The 19,413-nt window shown below is 41.8% G+C and overlaps 1 protein-coding gene across 1 annotated transcript in view; it reads left to right on the top strand.

Moving 5' to 3' along the window:
* Nucleotides 1-1,771: 1,771 nt before the first annotated feature.
* The window catches only part of LOC145404824 (A disintegrin and metalloproteinase with thrombospondin motifs adt-2-like), a 32,239-nt gene continuing 14,597 nt past the window's right edge, over nt 1,772-19,413 (top strand). The window contains exons 1-5 of the mRNA XM_080276322.1: nt 1,772-1,800; nt 3,290-3,422; nt 5,521-5,584; nt 5,846-6,144; nt 13,710-13,863. Coding sequence (XP_080132448.1) covers nt 3,333-3,422; nt 5,521-5,584; nt 5,846-6,144; nt 13,710-13,863 — 607 coding nt within the window. The 5' untranslated portion in view covers nt 1,772-1,800; nt 3,290-3,332. The remainder of the gene's footprint in view (nt 1,801-3,289; nt 3,423-5,520; nt 5,585-5,845; nt 6,145-13,709; nt 13,864-19,413) is intronic.

Here is a 19,413-nt window from a genome sequence, read left to right as displayed (position 1 = left end):
TCTTAATAGGGTGGAGTCAAAGGCTTTTCGTCTCATTAACTCTCCTTCTCTTACTGACTCCCTTCAACCTCTGTCTCTTCGTCGCACTGTTGCATCTTTATCTCTTTTCTATCGCTTCTTCAATGGTCACTGCTCCTCTGAACTGTCTGCATGCATTCCTCCACCTCTACGACGGACGCGTAGCACCCGTTTAGTAGCTAACTCTCATCCCTTTTCTGTCCAACTCTCTAATGCAAAAGTTAACCGTTACTCCCAGTCTTTCATTTAGGCAACAGGTCAACTCTGGAACTGTCTCCCTCTGTCTGTATTTCCTGCTTCCTATGATCTCCAGTCTTTCAAACATTGTGTCCAGGCATCTCGAAATGATCGGATCTTGAATTTGGCTCTCTCTTGTATTTTACTTTTCTCTTGGAAGGAACAATAATTGCGGGCTCGTGGCCTTTGGTTCCTTCTTCCTCGCATAAAAAAAAAAAAAGTCAACCATTCTCCTTCCGGGATAAAGGAAGTAGCTGAAGGACACTTCTATAACCAAGCAGAGCGTCCTTCTAATCATACTAGTGCCACCTCCTGAAGGTGTCCCTCTTCATCACCATAACCAGGTTAATAGCCTACACATAGTGATGAAACAAGAGAACGATAATATGAAGTGTTCATCATAAACTAAGTTGAATATATGATAGCCCCCAGTTTATGGTGAAATAATAGTCACCTAATTCTTTTTCCTAGCTTCGTGGTTATGCCTTCATTTATGTTTGTAATTGTCTTTTAAAAATGTACAAATAGATTTTGGCCTATGTATCCAGCCAGCATATACAAACTACTTACACACACACACACACACACACACACACACACACACACTTGAACCAGGTAGTCAGATAAAAGAACGAAAACGGAGCTTATGACGTCATGAGGATGCATGGCTACTACGTCACTGACTTCATCGATATCAAGGCTTCTCACAAAGCTTCGTCAGCCACCTAAAAAACTTCGTCTATGAGCCTCATTCTTGAAATGTATATCAAGCGCTTAAATGTTGAATGTTGAAGCAGAATATGAATGAAGAGTTGAATGTCGTATCACAAACACACACTTATGATGCTCCACACCAAATTGTCCAGCCAACGAGTAAAAGAACGTGACCGAAGCCAATGAAGAAATAGGAAGGTAAAGAGAAGGGACAGGATAGGGAAATGGTGTGAAAGAAGGATAGAGGAAGATTTATATAGAGGCTGAAAAGAGATAATGCAAGAAAGATACTGCAGAAAGGTTAAAAATGGCTTGCAGAGATATGGGAAAGGAAGGAAGGCTAGAGGGGGATGGAATGTTGTGGCTGAAACTGAGTCAGGTAAGGGGAGAGGTGAGCGAAGGGGTGACGGAAGGTTTGCGGAGGAAGGGGGTAAGGGGAGGGGGAGAAGAGGATGAGAGGTGCGGAGATGGGACAAAAGAGGAAAATGAGAGGTGTGAAGAGAGAGAGGGGAGGGTAGATGAGGAAGTGAGATATGGGGATGGGAGTGAGAGAAGGAAAGGAGAGGTGTGGAGAAAAGTAAAGGAGGGTAGAGGAGGAAGAGGAGTAGGAGAGGTGTGTGGAAGAGAATGGGGGGAAATAGGAGGAGAGGTGCGGGGAAGAGTGAGGGGAGGGAATGATAGGTGTGGGGAGGAGAGGTGCGGGGAAGAGTGAGGGGAGGGAATGATAGGTGTGGGGAGGAGAGAGGGAGAGGCTAAGTGGGGGACGGAATCGCATTCAGTAGGTCAGTCGTGGAGGAACAACACGAGAGAGAACAGCCACGGCCTGGTGTGGTGACTGGTGGTGCTAGCGTGGAGGTGTGGTGCAATGTAGTGGTGTGCAGTAGTGTGGTGGTGTGTGGTAAACTGTGACTGTGGTATTATAATGACATGATAAACAATGATGGCGTCAAGAAACCTTCCAGTACTTGAGAAGTCTCAGCCATTTTATTTTTTAACATCGAACTATTCTGTTTGGCTCAGGCGTGCGTTTTCCTCTCCTATGATTAAAAGCTGCCTAAAATAACTCTTGTCAGAACGTGAGGAAATTTGAATATATCAATCTTACTACCCTCAGATTTTTTTTTTTTTTTTTTTTGGGGGGGGCAGCTTACGAGACGTTGTCATTTACATAATGGTGAACAACAACTGTAGTGTGTTGTGTTGTGGTCTGGTGAATTATGACGATGAACTGAATTTTGGCAGGGTGGTTCTGAAAGACGAGGTTGATGTGATATAAGGAGCCTTGGTGGTAATGTCATACCGGGTGCTGTGATGCCCTGTGGTGATGTTATGGGTTACTGTGGTGTATAGATCATTCATTTTAAGCAGGCGGAGATTTTCGTTGTTTAGCAGTTGATTTCCCGTCGCTCTGTAGTAGAATAAAACGATGCTGCATTTCAACAACCTTTCCGTAGAACTTCATCCTGACTGGCTTAATACAGCGGTGTTAATCTATTGGTACAATATAGATGGAAAGGTGCTAATTTTGCGCCTAGCTTAAACCCAGTGTAGTTATGGTGGATGGGAATGATATATATAAATACTGCAGTGTAAGGTAAACAATCAGGGATGAGATTCAACGACAACTTTACCATCAGAGCCCTCTCCCGTATAAGATTTTTTTTTTTTTTTTTTCAGGAAGAACAAGTCATGAACATATTCTGCAGTCTCCATTCCTAGTCCCTCCTCCAAAACAAAATCATACTTACGGCTGGGTATTGATCGTAGCCCCCGTGTCTTTTTTAAAAGAGCGTCTAGTTGAGAGGCTACCCGAAATGCGGAGGTAAGATTAGCAAAGACATTGGGGTTGCGTTGACCAGTGGTTGTATGGTGAATAGTGATTGTGTAGTGAACAATGGCGGTCTGGTAACAGTGATTGTGGTGACCAGTGATAGTGTGGTGACCATTGTTGGTGTGATGGCCAATAGTGTGGTGAAGAGTGATAGTATGGTGAACTGTAATAGTGTGGTGAACAGCGATAGTGTGGTAAACAGTGAGTGTGGTGACCAATGGTAGCTTAGTTTGGCACGTAATTGTATATTTACTTACCCACCCATCTGTTGTTTAACTTAATGTTTGAGATATTATAAGCATTCCAGTGTGATTATAGAAATTTTGTCATAGGTTAGTTTGACAGGAATCTCGTAAATTTATCAATTAATTCGTGTCTTTTATTATTGTGTGTATATTTAACTACAGTATGTATATTTTTTTGTGAATATTTTATATACCGGTATGTATACTATCTGTGCATATTTTATCTGTGTATTCTTTATTTTAGCCAGGTTATTGTGATGAGTGAGGAAAGGTAAGGCAAGATCGGCATGTGTTGGGTGCGGGGTAGGCGGGGTGGCGAGGTTGCTGTGGTGGTGCTGTGTTCGGTCCTGCTGGTGGCACATTCACATGGATCACAGGTAAGCCGTAAGTCACACATGGGGTCGTATTCTAAGTGTCTTTGGAGATTTCGTGACACTTCTTCCTTAGCTGCTTATTTTCCACATTACTCATCAATATCGTCTTGTATGTACTGTAACTGATACTTAGTGAACAAGAGCTTTGGAGACTGGTTCAGTGTTTTGTGAATGTTTGTTAACGGCGTGGTTTGAAGGCAGATCGATAAGCGTAGGTGGTGGTTGCTGAAAGAGACCGTGACCGTCAGTGTGACGTGCTGGTAAGTGGAAAAAAAAACTAAAATGGTGAATGGGATTAAGTATTTCGGCGAAGTAATAAAAAACAAGAGGTAAACGTATAAAGAAAGAGTAGAGTGGTTTAGGCAAGAAAACTGTCTGGTACTAAAAAGTCTCTGATACGAAGAAGCAGGGCTGAAAAAAGGCTGCATGAAGATGTGTTAGCTCCTACATAAAAACATGGGTGTGAGACACTGGTACGACTAAGTGTGAAAAACAAAGGATAAGAAATGTGACTGCTTTGAAATACGCGTAGAATGCGTAGAATGCAGAGGATAAGAAACAATGTGATTCGCGAGAGGTGTGGAGAGAGGATGATTAGATAGAATGGGCATGCGGAGAAAACGAATGACGACTGCAATGAACAAGATTTATATATACGAGTTTGCAGACGGGAGGAGTGGTAAGCCAAGGTGAAAAGGTTTCGTAAGTGAATGTCAGGGATATGACTATTCTGTAGTTGTGTGTGAAGCGCAGCTATTAAGAAAGCAAAAAAAGAAATATATGAGTGCAGATGGCAAGGCTTATAAGGTTGAGACAGGATTCCGCGGATCTGACTGATGTGTGAATGGCTATGTGGCCCGTTTCACTAGGCATACTGTCGATTGTTTTCCCACTTATGTACCATATTCCTGGACCCATCCTCACCTCATCTTTAGATTGGAAAAACAGATGATGATGATGATGATGATGAGGAGGAGGAGGAGGAGAGATGTATTATACGGACACAATGAAAACAACTCTTATGCTATATATTTATATCTTAACAATAAAGATTTTTAGTAAGTAGATATATTAACCTGTCCACCATCGCTGTGAAGAAAGGATCGTTGACTTTGAGGTCTCTCTCTTTGTACAAGTCTGTTATTACAAGATACATACACTCTGCAGGAGGTGAGAATAGACTGAACTAAAGAGCTCTGAAATGAAGTAGAGTTGTTACCGCACGGTGGCCTGGGCCGAATTCACAAATCTCTAGATTTTGTAAATCCCCTTCTTTGGCAATGTATTCTGCACATTACAACTTAGTATTCTCTTGTAAGTTACCGAAACAAACTATTTCGACATCATAGCGATATAAATAACACGAAGAGAAATGTTAAAATGTGACACGCAACATAAAGTAGCGAAGAGGTACTATGAATCCTCTGATGCCACCTAGGCCCGTATTCCCGTCGGTTAATGAGGCTCCCTAGCATTCCTTAGTTATTTACTTTTGGAAATGGCTCGTTAATATCCCTTTTTACATTATTTATGCAGAGTATGACGATATTGGGAGGATTTATATAACACAAAATGGGACAGAAAGGTGTAATAAACAAATTCGCTTAGGAAAAGGTGTTAAGGAGTTTCCTTACCGACGAGAATTCTGGCCCTAGAATGCGGTTATAATACGTGAAGGAAGCAACTTGTTTATACTGTACATTTATCTTCACTTTTATTGGAAGTCGTCGTATCCTCAGCATAATCTGAAATGCGAACCCAGTGAACTGCATGCTGAATCTACCTTCCTTCCGCTGTCCATCATCTTCCTTTCAGGGAATAGGAAGGGAGCTGAGGGACGTTTATATAACTATGCAGTGGAGCCACATGGTTATATCGGTGCTACCGCTATCTTCAATCATTGAGTCAGAAAACACTTCACAGTCACAGAAGAGTGAATTTTTAATAATACGAAACCCAAACGATTTCTACAGTTACATGTACTTGTTTGTCCAAGAAATTGGTTCAGATCCTCGATATATAACATCCTTCATGTTCTTTTAACTGAGGACTTCCTTGCTGAACACTTGCTGAATCACGAAACTATCTCTTTCCACTACAGACTCCAGACGTAGCGGCTGTGCTAACGAGAGAAGACCTGTACTTCCTCCTCGGCGACCAAGAAGGTTGGTGTATCCTATGGTCCGTAGTTTCGTTGCTACAGTAGACGTAGTTGGATCTTATCTTTTCATATTTTCACAACAGCAGGGTACAGGCTTAAGATTAAAAAAAAAAAAAAATACACACTTCACTGAACTAAAATCTAACTGGCGAATGTAATATTATTATTTTTATGATTCATAGTTTAGTTTTACATATCTTAGTAACTTGTCTTTCTCAGCGTATACGGTAATTTGTGCATTATGACTGTCTATACGCCCGTGCAGCGGCGTCCCACTCCATAGTCAACATCAGAAGCAGGAGCCGTGAGAAACGAGCCACTCCCTCCCTCACCGTAGACCCTGGCTTCCTGGACGTCACCGTGGAGGACCAAGGCCAGGAGGTGGAGTTTGAGCTGCGCCCCAATTACGACCTGGTGTCCCCAAACTTCGTGTTTGTGGTGGACGGCAAGGACGGCATGGAGGAGCACCGTGGTCTGGGTCGGCCATCGTGCCTCTACTACGGCACCGCCAAAAACAAGCCTGACACCATGGCCGCTCTGGCTAACTGTGATGGACATGGCTTTGTGAGTACTGACCCCAGAATATTCATAAATTTGTAAGCACGAACGCACAGGAGAGACTTCGTTGCTCTTCTTCCTAAGCGATTAATTTTGCTCGGTGTGTTCTTAACCCTTTCAGTCATGTAGCGTCTTCATTTTCATATACCACAGACGATATCATGCAGTTTAGGAGATATTTTGCGTGCTGGAAATGTTAGAGCGTAGCTGTCTTTAGCCCGTAGATTACAAGACATCCCTCTCATCTGAATATAATCGTCTTATCGTGGAGTGGTTGATGTGAAGAATACGTCATCGTACTGAAAGGATCTCAATAAATATCCTTGGTAAACATCCATAACCTATTTCTTCGATAAACAAGAGAGAGAGAGAGAGAGAGAGAGAGAGAGAGAGAGAGAGAGAGAGAACTACAGAGCTGAATCATATATCCTTAGAAAACATCTTAACCTATAGCCTTGATAAACGAGGGGGGGGGGGAGAGTATAAAAAAAAGATAGATAGATTGAGAGAGAGAAAGAGTTATGATTTTGCAGGGACAGTGGTGATAACCCCCCGACACTGCTCAACCCTACGCAGATAATGAATTTACACTACTTTAACCTTTACTGCCTTACGGTTCAGGATTTTTTTTTCGTATTTTTTAAAGTTTTCTGCATTTCATATAAAGAAATAAGAATCTTGTTACAGCATTTTGCACACCTGTTGGCAGTATTTCTTAACCTTTTTTGACTGCGACCCACGTTCTGGATTTGGGGTAACCTCGGAGACCCAGGACTTCAAGCTAATTTTTTTTTTTCCCCCACCGGGAATATGTACAGGTTGTTGCTGTTGTTACTGTTTCCCCACACTCATCTGAACCGCAAACCCGGTGGTCTGCTGGCATAAGTTACCGTTCTAATGCAGTCAACTATCCTGCTTTCGGAAAATGGGAGGGACGCTTGTATAACCAGGCAAAACATCCGTCCGGTCATACCAGTGCCACCTCCTGAAGGTGTCCCTTTTCATCACCATAACCAGGTCAATACACATAATGATGTGACAAGGGAACGGTAATATGAAGTGTTCATCATAAACTAAGTTGAATATATGACAGTCTTCAACATATGGTGAAATAATCACCTAATTCCTTTTCCCAGCTTCGTGGTTATGCCTTCGTTTATGTTTATGAATAACTTTTGAAAATGTACATATAGATTTTGGCTTATTATCCAGTCAGCATAAGCAAACTACTTACACACACACACACACACACACACACACACACACACACACACACACACACACACACACGGATTCATTCATAGCAACACAGAGGCACACACAAGCATACACACACACACAGCGCCCCCCAAATAATAATACTAATAATAAAATGCAATATCCTATCGTCCGGCACAGAATCCTTTCATTCCATCTCCTTTGCAGTTATTTCCCCTCCATCTTCTACAGCTTGTCACTGTAATAGTCCAGCTCACCCCTCAAAAATCTTCAACAGTCTACTGCCTCGCTTCTGATCGCCCCGTTCCATACTTTCTGGTATCGATTCCCATATACCACCCCTTCCATTCCCTCATCTGTTTTCTAGCTTCTATGTCACACTTAGCTCAAAATCGTAGTTCGGTATCCCTGCAATAAATTTAAACGTTAGCCGCCCAGCTTCGACTCTCTGCATTATTTTGTCACATCATGCCCCAATCGGGGTGGCCAAGGGCTTAGAGTTAATTGTTTTACAGGGAGGGGCACTAATCCTCCACCAACCCCACTTGAGACGTAGGGATGCCAACAGCATCTGGTGTTCCCAGGCGGTCACCCATCCAAGCAACGTTGGGTCTGGTTAGTACTTGGATGGGTGGCCGCCTGGGAACACCAGATGCTGTTGGCATCCCTACGTGTCAAGTGGGGTTGGTGGAGGATTAGTGCCCCTCCCTGTAAAACAATTAACTCTAAGCCCTTGGCCACCCCGATTGGGATACATGGCGTCTGGCAATGAATGAATGAAAATTCCCATCATCCTATGCACTTCTACGCCTTTACCTCTCCTCCTCTAGCTTCTTCTGCTTGCAACACTACAGTCTGTTTGTTTTCATCTGATGGAACTTAGTTTCTCCCACAACCTGAATATTGAGATGTGATTGCGTGAAGTTCAATGTCATGGTTATGAAGTAGCAATGAGTCTTCTTGGTTATTAGATAAGTTTATCCTCCAAGCAGACTCTACCTGGCCATCAACTGAGCTGAAAAGCGTTACGGATATTTGTCAGATGAAAACAATCTATAGTTCAATATAATTATGCTTTGCCTCCAGAGAATCTCCATGTGACCTACCTCGCCTCTTAGTATTCTTCTCTTCCTCACAACATTACCCATCCGTTCCTTTAATCATCGTCTCGTAGCTTCCACGGTTTACCACACTTGCCCAGAATCATGCTACGGTACCCCTGCAATATTTTCCACAACATTCCGTTCAGCTTCAAATCCCAGCATGACTCTGTCATATCATATCCCTCACCCTATAAACTTCCGTATCTTTACCTTGCCTCTACCAGCTTCCACGATATGAATACTAAACACAAAATCATATCCCTGTGCCTTCATGTAATATCGTCACGTAACCAAGCAGGCAGCAGCGGATCCTCATAGCGACAGTTAATCGAGGCAGGTGTATTGATCTGTGGTGTGGCGTGGCCCAACTAGGCTTTGTGTGTGTGTGTGGCTCTCTGGACTGACCTTGGTAGTCAGGCAGTAGGCTTCTCTCACGTCCTTATGACACAGGGATGAATCGTGGAAATGGGGGAAAGAAGAAAGATTGAAGAGCGTGGATGACAAATGAGACTGATGAAGGGGACGAAAGTGGTTACGTGAGAGAACTGAACTGAGTGAGGCTTATGAAATACGTAGAAGCATCATATATATATATATATATATATATATATATATATATATATATATATATATATAATAGAGAGAGAGAGAGAGAGAGAATATCGATGGAACTAAGAGCTTGGGGGGGGGGGAAACATTTGCAAGACAAACACCAGTGGGCGAACTTACGTAAATTGGAGCTGACATAAATTCATCGGTTGTGTAACCTTTGACAATAATGGTGACAGCCGGGCAATATTACATTGTTCTGCTAATATTACACTGTCCTGCCTCGTTTTTGGGCACTTCCTCAATCGTTGCTTTCTGTTCATTTCTTCAGCCCGGGGAAGTATTTGTTTAGTTTTTACTACCTCAAAAAAAAAAAAAAAAAAAACTCTCCTATTGGAAAGATTAATTATGGGTGATTTAACCCCTCCTGTTCAAAAAGTAATTCCTAAACTAAGTATAAGCGTCTGAAAGTAGTAAAAAAAAATGTTATCAGACTTAGAATGCTAATCCATGAAGCTGTTCACTTCTTGGTTTCCGCCCCCACAGTCACCGTGGTATGTTGGCTAGTGAGCGAACCAGCAATATGAACATTATATATTTGCTATCTGTAGTGAGCCCCATACCTCGCCAGTAAAGCCTATCATGTCGGGTATTATTTTAGCTGAGATGCCTTAAAACTAACAGAGTGGGGCGTCGTATTTTTAATGAGACTTTCAATCACCTCTTTACTAGAGGTTTATTTTAACGATTTAACCGTAGCACTATCTTGTGTACCTTTCGTACAAATTCAGCATGAACATAGATTACATAAACAGCGTTCGAGAATATCTTGTATACATAAATTAACTGCCAAAATTTAATCTTAATATCATCTTAACTGCCTTTCGTATAATTTCAGTGTGGACATATCTTGCATAAAAAAAAAGCAAGAATATTAAATTGCCATATATACAGTATAAACCCACTGACAAGGGAGGGGTGCTGGGGAACCAGCTTTACTGACGAGAATACGGCAAATAATGGACTGTTTTCGTTGGCACAATAGACTCGTATCACTTCTTCCTTGGCTATTTATTTATATTACTCCTTAATATTCTCTGTACGTCATTTGTGTCTTTCCACTATCGTCAGAGTTTACATTTATAACATACATAATGATAATAAGCAAAACAAATCGCCGAGGTAGAGAGTCACGAAGCGTCCTAAAGCAAACGGGTATACAGCCGAGTATGTACGTCCATGACAACTAAACAAACAAAACAACAGTGCGGAGCCATCATGTAAGGACAGTAAAACACGAGTCCAGTTCTATACTCCCTTCACCTTAACTTGGCCCAGATTTTAGTCTTTTTGCTGCTCATTTCATGTAGTTCAACGGCATAAAACCACAATACAACGTCTCTGTAGCTAATATACTATAGCACTAGCCATGTGTGTGTGTGTGTGTGTGTGTTTTGGGCAGCCGAAAATACACATTCAAATCGCACCAAAATTGGCATAAAAATCGCAAAAAATTCGCTGATGTGAAAAAACTTGGTCCCATCACGATTGAAAAACTTTTACTATATTTAATGAGCGATCACATTTTGACCAAAAAACGCAGCTCTCGGCGCCTGGCAAAGGTTCTCCGTAGATTTTTTTTGTCTATAGCTATAACTAAAATATATTATAGCTGCGCGAAAGCCCTCCGCAGGAACAAGTGCGAGGGGCCCGAAGGGCCCACGAGCACTTGTCCTTTCTATAGCACTACTTCTTGACTAGCCTAATAATTTAGAGTTAATCTATTGTTACAACCGAGCATTCAAGATGAATAGATGACAATTTTAGGTCAGGTTACAGTAAAAAGAATCTAACACTTTCAGACTCCTATGATTCACTCAGCTGAATATAATCATCTGGAGCTAACTGGAATAAATAAAAAGAGAACTGTACTGACCATGAGAGGATCAACGAATATCCCTGGCACCTTTTCTGAGCTGATGATGTTTACATACTACTTCTTCATGTTCTTATGTGTTTATATCCATCCATCCATTTATCTGCCTGTCTCTCTGTCTATCTAGCTATCTATGTCTGTATGTCTGTCTATTTATCTGTCTGTCTATCTATCTATCTATCTATCTCTATCCATCCATCCATCTATCCTTCCTTCCATTCATTCATCCATCCATCCATCCATCTATCTATCGATCTATCCATCCATCCATCCATCTATCTATCCATCTATCCATCCATCCATCCATCCATCTATCTATCGATCTATCTGTTCATCCATCCATCCATCCATTTAACTATCTATCTACCTATCTATTTGTCTGTCTGTCGGTATAATTTACATTAAAAACATACATGTGATTTTGACTCGCCAAACGCAGAAATAAACTGGCTAAATTTCTTCGATATGGTGACGTCTTTTTTCTCATTACTACCACACGTTTTGCTCAGCTGAGGAGAGTGTCGTGGTAGTGAAGGAACAAGTGAAGGTTTTAGCTAACATTCTCGGATCAAAATATCTCTCCCAGTTAAGATAATATTGCCTGGAGACGGTAAGAATATCATAAATCATCGTTCTGAAGGGGTCAGGAAAGAGCTTCGTAACCCACCGGGACTAGAGTACGTACACCCACTAAAAAAATTATCGTTACCTCTAGGTGCGATGAGCTCTGAATTGATTTGTAAAAGTGAAACTGTGTTCATTTGGCACTGGTAGTAGTTCAGAACCCTTGGTCCTTAAGTCATATTGTATCACACCACAGGGGTAACGAATATATATATATTTTTTTTTGTGTGTACATGTACTAAATGGCTATATAGACTTCCGAGCACCCATCTCTTACCAGTTTACTTCTGTTTCTGGTGCTTGGACATCTTCGTATCTTATTTATGTCATCAAGGCCAATACGAAAAGGATATGTATAGGTAATAAAAGATGACTATAAAGTGCAATACGCAAAATTAGTCGTTAAGGAAGAGGTACTACACTCTTCTTTACTCTAGTTTGGCCTAAAATTGTCATCTCTCCATTTTGAATGCTGAGATGTAACAAGAGATTAACGTTAGATTATGATGCTAGTCATAAAGACGTGCTATGGAAAGGATGTAGAGCAGTAGCATTGTCTTTTTCACGCAACTGAACTGCGTGAAATATGCTGCAAAAAGACGAAAATCTGGGCCACGTTAAGGTGAACAGAGTACAAAAAACATCCTAAGCTAAAGGGAATAGTTCCTTACAACTACCAGCTCCATGGCAACCAAACAAACCAAGACGTGGTTCAGTAGACACAGCATGCAAGACATGTAAAATCCATACCACCAGGGTATTATGTGGGGATGGGGAAGGCAGGGTGGGGAGCGGGGTGAGCCAAAGTAAGGGCGTGGGTTGAGCTGAATGGCTACTTCCCTTCCCAATCAATATCCATGAGCTCACTGAACTCTCAAGGTCAGCTTCACGTAAGCAGGGAGTCACAACTACATTGTATATGATACAATGATTCAGCCTATTTATCGTCAATCAGTCACATTCAACACCTCCCTTGTGTACTAAATATATAAAATAAAATTTAGAAATACATTATCATAGCACAAACAACCTTGAATCACAGCTGAGGTGCTGCCAAAACCGAGTGCATGGGCAACACCACTATGCACTTGTATAGGTAATGCAGTAATGTTTGGCTTCACTAGCAACACGCGATTCATTCTACAAGGTATGATTCCTGGTACTGTACTTGCCTTGAAAGTGCACTGAATATTGCATTTATTACTCCGTGTCCATCTGCGTGCACCAATCCTGGACTGTGTGGCTGCTTAAAAAATGTATGTATGTATGTATATGTGTGTGTGTGTGTGTGTGTGTGTTTAATATGTGAGAAATATTACCCCTTACTAACAGCAGACAAAAAAGCAAATAAATAGATAAATAAACCACATGGAAACGAACGTTAGAACGAATGAATGGCAAATGAAAGGATTTATGTACAGCTTATTTCATTGACACTTTGTTGATAATTCTCGTATTTTTTTTAACTTTCCTGCTCCTAATTTTGAACCCCCTACCTCCCCTGTAATGGTTGGAAAGATGATGATGATGATGATGATGACAGTAAGATTAGGTGTATGACTGACATGATTCTGAACTGTAAGCCATTTGACACCCGGTGCTTTTTTCAGTTTTTCTAGGAAAATTTCTGTCTGTCTGTCTGTCTGTCTCTCTCTCTCTCTCTCTCTCTCTCTCTCTCTCTCTCTCTCTCTCTCTCTCTCTCTCTCTCTCTCTCACACACACACACACACACACACACACACACACACACACACACACACACACACTTATTTAATCCTGTCTAGCCTAACCCAAACAGTCTAACTCTAATCTGTCTAACTGACTCTGCAATAAGAGTCTAGCATCATACAGCTTAACTTAACCTACCTAACCAAAACATGCCTAGGTGTGTGGCACAAAGAAGGACTATTGGGCGTAAGGGAACGGACTTTTAATCCAATAATCAGAATCAGACACATGATAAAAAAAAAAATGAAGAAACTAAAATAAAGTAATATAATCTAACAGTCTAACTAATGTAACCTAATCTAACAGCCCATCCTATCATTATTCTAACAGCCTAAACTTTGCTAACTCAACCCTTAGACCTTCATGAAAAAAAAAAAATCCAACTACACATATCAAAAATGGTTCCCCGACAGACTGGAGTGATCGTATCGGGCAACGAGAGTCACCTGGTTCGTCCCTTCAACCGCACCCGACGGAAACGACAGGCAGACCCGACGGATGACCTCACACCCGACGGACTGCACGTTATCCACACCAGGCGCAAGGATGCAAAGTGTGGCGTACATGGTGAGGACAGACACATGTACAGTCACGCGTACTAATTTCTGCTCAGGGGTTACCCCTTCCTTCCCCCCTCTACCCTGGACAGAGGGAAGGGGGGAATCGCGAACAAGTCTACCCCGCCTTCTGCCCACAACTCCCCCACCATCCACCTCCAGCTGCCAGTTACTGATTAGACGCAAATTTTCTCATGTCCTGTAAACATGACTAAACTGTCGTCGCACACGCTTTCAACGGCCAAGATTTGGACTATATTTTTAGAATAAATTATTACCGTGTTGAACTGCATTCTCAAATTAAAAATATTCACCATCATTGTAAACCAGTGTCGTCCGCTGCACAATTCTGGGTTCCAGTGCTTACCTTTTCTCTTCTCCCACCTGTCTCTCTCTCTCTCTCTCTCTCTCTCTCTGAGTTTACTTCCCACTCACTCTTTTTAAATTTATATAACTTTCTCTTTGTTTCTCTCCCCCTCTCCCCCTTCTCTCTCGTTCTTTGTCTTAAGTCTTCCCCGCCTCTCACCCCTACCCTCCCCTCCCCCCACTTTAGGCCTGATTAACAGTCAGTTATACCGTCACCGCTCCTTCGTATATCGTGTGCAGGCAACATTTATCACACACACTTAGGTCAGATGTATGGAAAGCTATTTATATATATATATATATATATATATATATATATATATATATATATATATATATATATATATATATATATATATATAATTGTATTTCTCATTATGTGCCAAGTTCAAATAGAGAACACCAGACCAATATTCGTAATTTTTATTAGAGTGACCGTACCACTTCACATAGCTGGGTAGCTGGGCTTATAAACTGCACACACACACACACACACACACACACACACGACTTAAATTTTGCACTGACAGCATGGCGACTACAATATAGTCATTCTAACAACTGGATCTGCTGGCTCCAAACCTTCCCTGTCCCAGTCAAACTCCTCATTCAATAACCGGTTATTGAATGAGGAGTTTGACTGGGACAGGGAAGGTTTGGAGCCAGCAGATCCAGTTGTTAGAATGACTATATTGTAGTCGCCATGCTGTCAGTGCAAAATTTAAGTCGTGTGTGTGTGTGTGTGTGTGTGTGTGTGTGTGTGCAGTTTATAAGCCCAGCTACCCAGCTATGTGAAGTGGTACGGTCACTCTAATAAAAAATATGTATATTGGTCTGGTTTTCTCTATTAGAACTTGGCACATAACGAGAAATACAATTATATATATATATATATATATATATATATATATATATATATATATATATATATATATATATATATATATATAAAATAGCTTTCCATACATCTGACCTAAGTGTGTGTGATAAATGTTGCCTGCACACGATATACGAAGGAGCGGTGACGGTATAACTGACTGCTGATCAGGCCTAAGGTGGGGGGAGGGGAGGGGTAAGAGATGGGGAAGACTTAAGACAAAGAACGAGAGAGAAGGGGGAGAGGGGGAGAGAAGCAAAGAGAAAGTTGTATAAATTTAAAAAGAAAGAGTGAGTGGGAAAAGTAAATTCAGAGAGAGAGAGACAGGTGGGAGAAGAGAAAAGGTAAGCACTGGAACCCAGAATTGTGCAGCGGACGACACTGGTTTACAATGATGGTGAATATTTTTAATTTTAGAATGCAGTTCAATACGGTAATAATTTATTCTAAAAATATAGTCCAAATCTTGGCCGTTGAAAGCGTGTGCGACGACAGTTTAGTCATGTTTACAGGACATGAGAAAATTTGCGTCTAATCAGTAACTGGCAGCTGGAGGTGGATGGTGGGGGAGTTGTGGGCAGAAGGCGGGGTAGACTTGTTCGCGATTCCCCCCTTCCCTCTGTCCAGGGTAGAGGGGGGAAGGAAGGGGTAACCCCTGAGCAGAAATTAGTACGCGTGACTGTACACATAATCACGCACATGCATACATAAACATATTTGCATACGCACATTTTACACACACACACACACACACACACAGTGGTGCAGTGGTAACGTTCCCGCTTGCCAACTGGTGGACGGGAGTTCGCGCCTCGCTCAGGTTGCGAAAAGTTTCACTGACGAAGTGGGTGGTTACTGTCCCCCTTGAGCAAGGGGACGGGTGTGTGCGTGTGTGAAGGTCACAGCCTTGCCCTCAGCTCCCTTCCGGGAGGGTAAAAGCTGACCATCACGACCATCAAGTGATCCTGACCGACCCGGTGAATTACACACACATTCTTTCAGATGTGACTGGCATCCAACGCCACATATATTTATTGGATCTCTTCAAAAAGACCTTGTGTCATATTTAATTTTCTCTGGTACTCATTAACTCCCCCGCATACTACACACCACCCTACCTCGTAAAATGCGTGCAGTACCTTAATATCTTCAGTCGTATGACATATTTATTCTCTTCTTGTTACTTTAACACTGCTTTTCAGCTTAAGACAAGACATCGGACTGTGAATGGGTTAATGGAATCGCCACTGTATACAGTCTCTACAAAGCTTAACAATCGTGCAAAGGGTTGCACAGGAAAACAAACAGCAACAGAGCTACTGGTCCTTTCGTGGCTGTTCGTTGTGGGGAAAGTTATAACTAACAAAAGTATTCTATGGGTCAAGGACAAGGACAGAAAAGTAAACAGGTTGAAAGAACAAAATGAAATATACGCCATCGTGCTAATCCACATATATCAATCATACTGACTATGACTGTGTAGTAACAGTGGTAGCTGTAGTGGCAGATTCAAATGAAACGTGAACCCAGTGGACTGGAGGCTGAAGTTGCCCTCCTCCTGCACTCCACCATCCTCCTTTCGGGGGGGACAAGAAAAAAACTAGGGGACGTTTGTATAATTTTCTGTGAACGTACGAATTAAATATCTTTTCCTGGAAATGGTTCTGCAAAATTCAAGGTATATTACGAAGAATAAACTAATAACACCAACACACCTTAGTGCCATCAATCCAAGGACATTGTTCTTTGTTTATTCTACTATCTCCACCTGATTTCATTCATCTTAGAAAGATCCTCTAGTAATGAGTAGACAATTGAAGGCTGTGGCTTACCTCTCTATTTTCAAAAGTCTTCTCCTGGCTGAATACAATCGCCTAGAGAAATAGCAAAAAATAAAATAGATGGTGAATCATCTGACTGAAGAGATAATACTCGCTAGATCCCAATTTACCAGCTTCAGTGCGACCTGAGTCAGGTAGTTCACTTATCATTCTCGTTTCCTTGGTAACCTAATTACCAAGAAGGACACGGAACAAAATATTAAGAGCCAGATTGTTAGTATTAGTCATAGCCAGGGAGTGATTAACTAGTCATCTAATGAACCCCTTCAGTATGAGAGAGAGAGAGAGAGAGAGAGAGAGAGAGAGAGAGAGAGAGAGAGAGAGAGAGAGAGAATCGTCTGGAGGTAGCCGAAATAAACAGTAGGATGAAGTCACCGCATAATGAGATTAAATACACACTCACTGATACACTCTCATTGTTGCTTTTGAGTTCAGGACTGGGTGAAGAGGTAATGACAGTCTCATTACTGATACCGAGACGAAGAAAAGGAGGCCGAGTTATTAGTATCTAAGATCATTTATAAATTGTATTATAAGAGTTTAAATTGGGAGAAACAGACGGAAACTTATAACAAAGTGGGGAGATAAAGTGTAGCAGTATTTGAAGGAGGGTAGTGTGTCGTGGGGAGGGTGGTTGTTGCTAAGCAGGGACAGAAATGGCTCGAAGCCCTTTGGCCGAGGCGTCTCTCACAAGAAGCAATGTTAGACAGTAGACACATAAACGGTATATTTTGTCTGGCCCCTCTTTCAGTTTGCTGAATGTGCTCTATAATTTGGCATGCAGGCTAACTACTCGTATATCTCAGACTCACAAAGGTCCTATGTCTATGAAAAACTGGGACGTGACCTCCAACCAAGCGTTATTACAATCAAGAATCCGACTTTTAATGTCAAGGCTGTAGTAGCTCGAGACATGTATTGATCCCCGACCTGAAAAGAACAACAGCCGGCAGCATATTCAACCCGCAACCGAGAGATCCCCAACTTGATTCACTGGACGATATCTGGACATTTGGCCAAGGTCTCCTTTGCCCCAATCTTTTTGTTACCAAGAACTGAAAGCCAGAGACAGGGATATCAGGCGACATAGTGTTCTGGGTGTATAAGTGTTTTCTTTCCCACTTAAGCTTGAGAACAACAGAAAACAGATATGTGTCTTGATTTTACAGTACCGTGAATTCTTCAGAAGCAAGAATGACACCTCTACAGTACATGGAAGTGAAGAACTATTATTCAAAGGGATTTAAAAAAGAAAAAAACTTGGAGGTACTCTTACGGAAGCGATAACCTAGTACAAGGCATGGTGAAAATTAATGTAACACGATTATAACAGCTAAGATATTCGTTTAACTCCTCCGCTACGATAACATCATTTCTTATTATATTCTTGCCGCCAACGCACTATTTCTTCAGCTTAGGAGTGCTCTACCGTACTGAAGACGATTGAAATTATGTCTGTTAATTTCTTCGCTGCAAGACGGACATCATCAGCAGAACAAAATCGCCTCGCAGTCAGTAATAGAGTCTTATTTTAACTTGCAGTACGAGCCACAACATTCTGGGGAAAGTGTCGTTGAAGCCCTTAATTCTCAAAAATGGCTCAGCCAACCCTAGGACGGTCTTACTTCAGTCTAGCGATCAATATGTCGAACTGGTATGGCTGAGGGACTGGTGGTGGTGGTGGGGTGCTTGTGTGTGCTGGGGAGGATTGAGATGGGGGGGGGGGAGCGTGCGGGTCGAAGCTCAGTGTACTCATTGAATATTTATTTTAATCGTCCAGACCTTGTCCCTTTGCAGAAGTGTAAAAATAAATGCGTTTAGGTAGAACCGCTGGAACTGTGGTGTACTTCTGCACCCGAAATAGAGAGTCCTTGATGTACAACACGCAGCAGTTTCTCTCAGGGTCATGATATACCGAAGCTGCCAGAATTTATACATACTGGTACTATAATGCAACATGTATTTGTCTATCTATCTGTCTGTCTGTCTGTCTGTCTACAGATAGATAGATAGATAGATGGATGGATACTGTAGTCATACAGACAGACAGATAAGCAAATAGGTAGATGGGCCTAGACAGTATATCACCCTAATCCTATTTTCCACAAACATGAACGGAGCAGGCAGTGAGATGGAGGGGGAGAGGAGGGGAAGACCAAGGATGAGACGGAGGGATTGGTTAGAGATATACAAGAGAAGGTGTGTGTGAGTTGGAGAGCAGTCAGATGGGAGAGGACGGTGCAACGTGGAGACGATTTGTTTGTGGCCACCCGTTACGGGATTAGGGTGTCTGACAATATATAGGTAGATTAATAGATAGATAAATAAATAGAAGAACGTGTGTATGCATGTTAATAAGTCTTATTCTTCCCGTACTCTATGCCTTCACTTATCTGAATTACTTTCTTGCTCCCACGCCTCTCCTTTCTTTTATCTTCTACCATTCTCTCTTCTGAATTGGTATGTGTTAGGTTCT

This window comes from Coenobita brevimanus, chromosome 65 (genome assembly GCF_032717465.1).
Source record: "Coenobita brevimanus isolate Jiangsu-jjx chromosome 65, ASM3271746v2, whole genome shotgun sequence".
Lineage (NCBI taxonomy): Eukaryota > Metazoa > Arthropoda > Malacostraca > Decapoda > Coenobitidae > Coenobita > Coenobita brevimanus.
The sequence above is the reverse complement of the archived record's forward strand: the minus strand, read 5'-3'. Positions and strand labels throughout refer to the sequence as shown.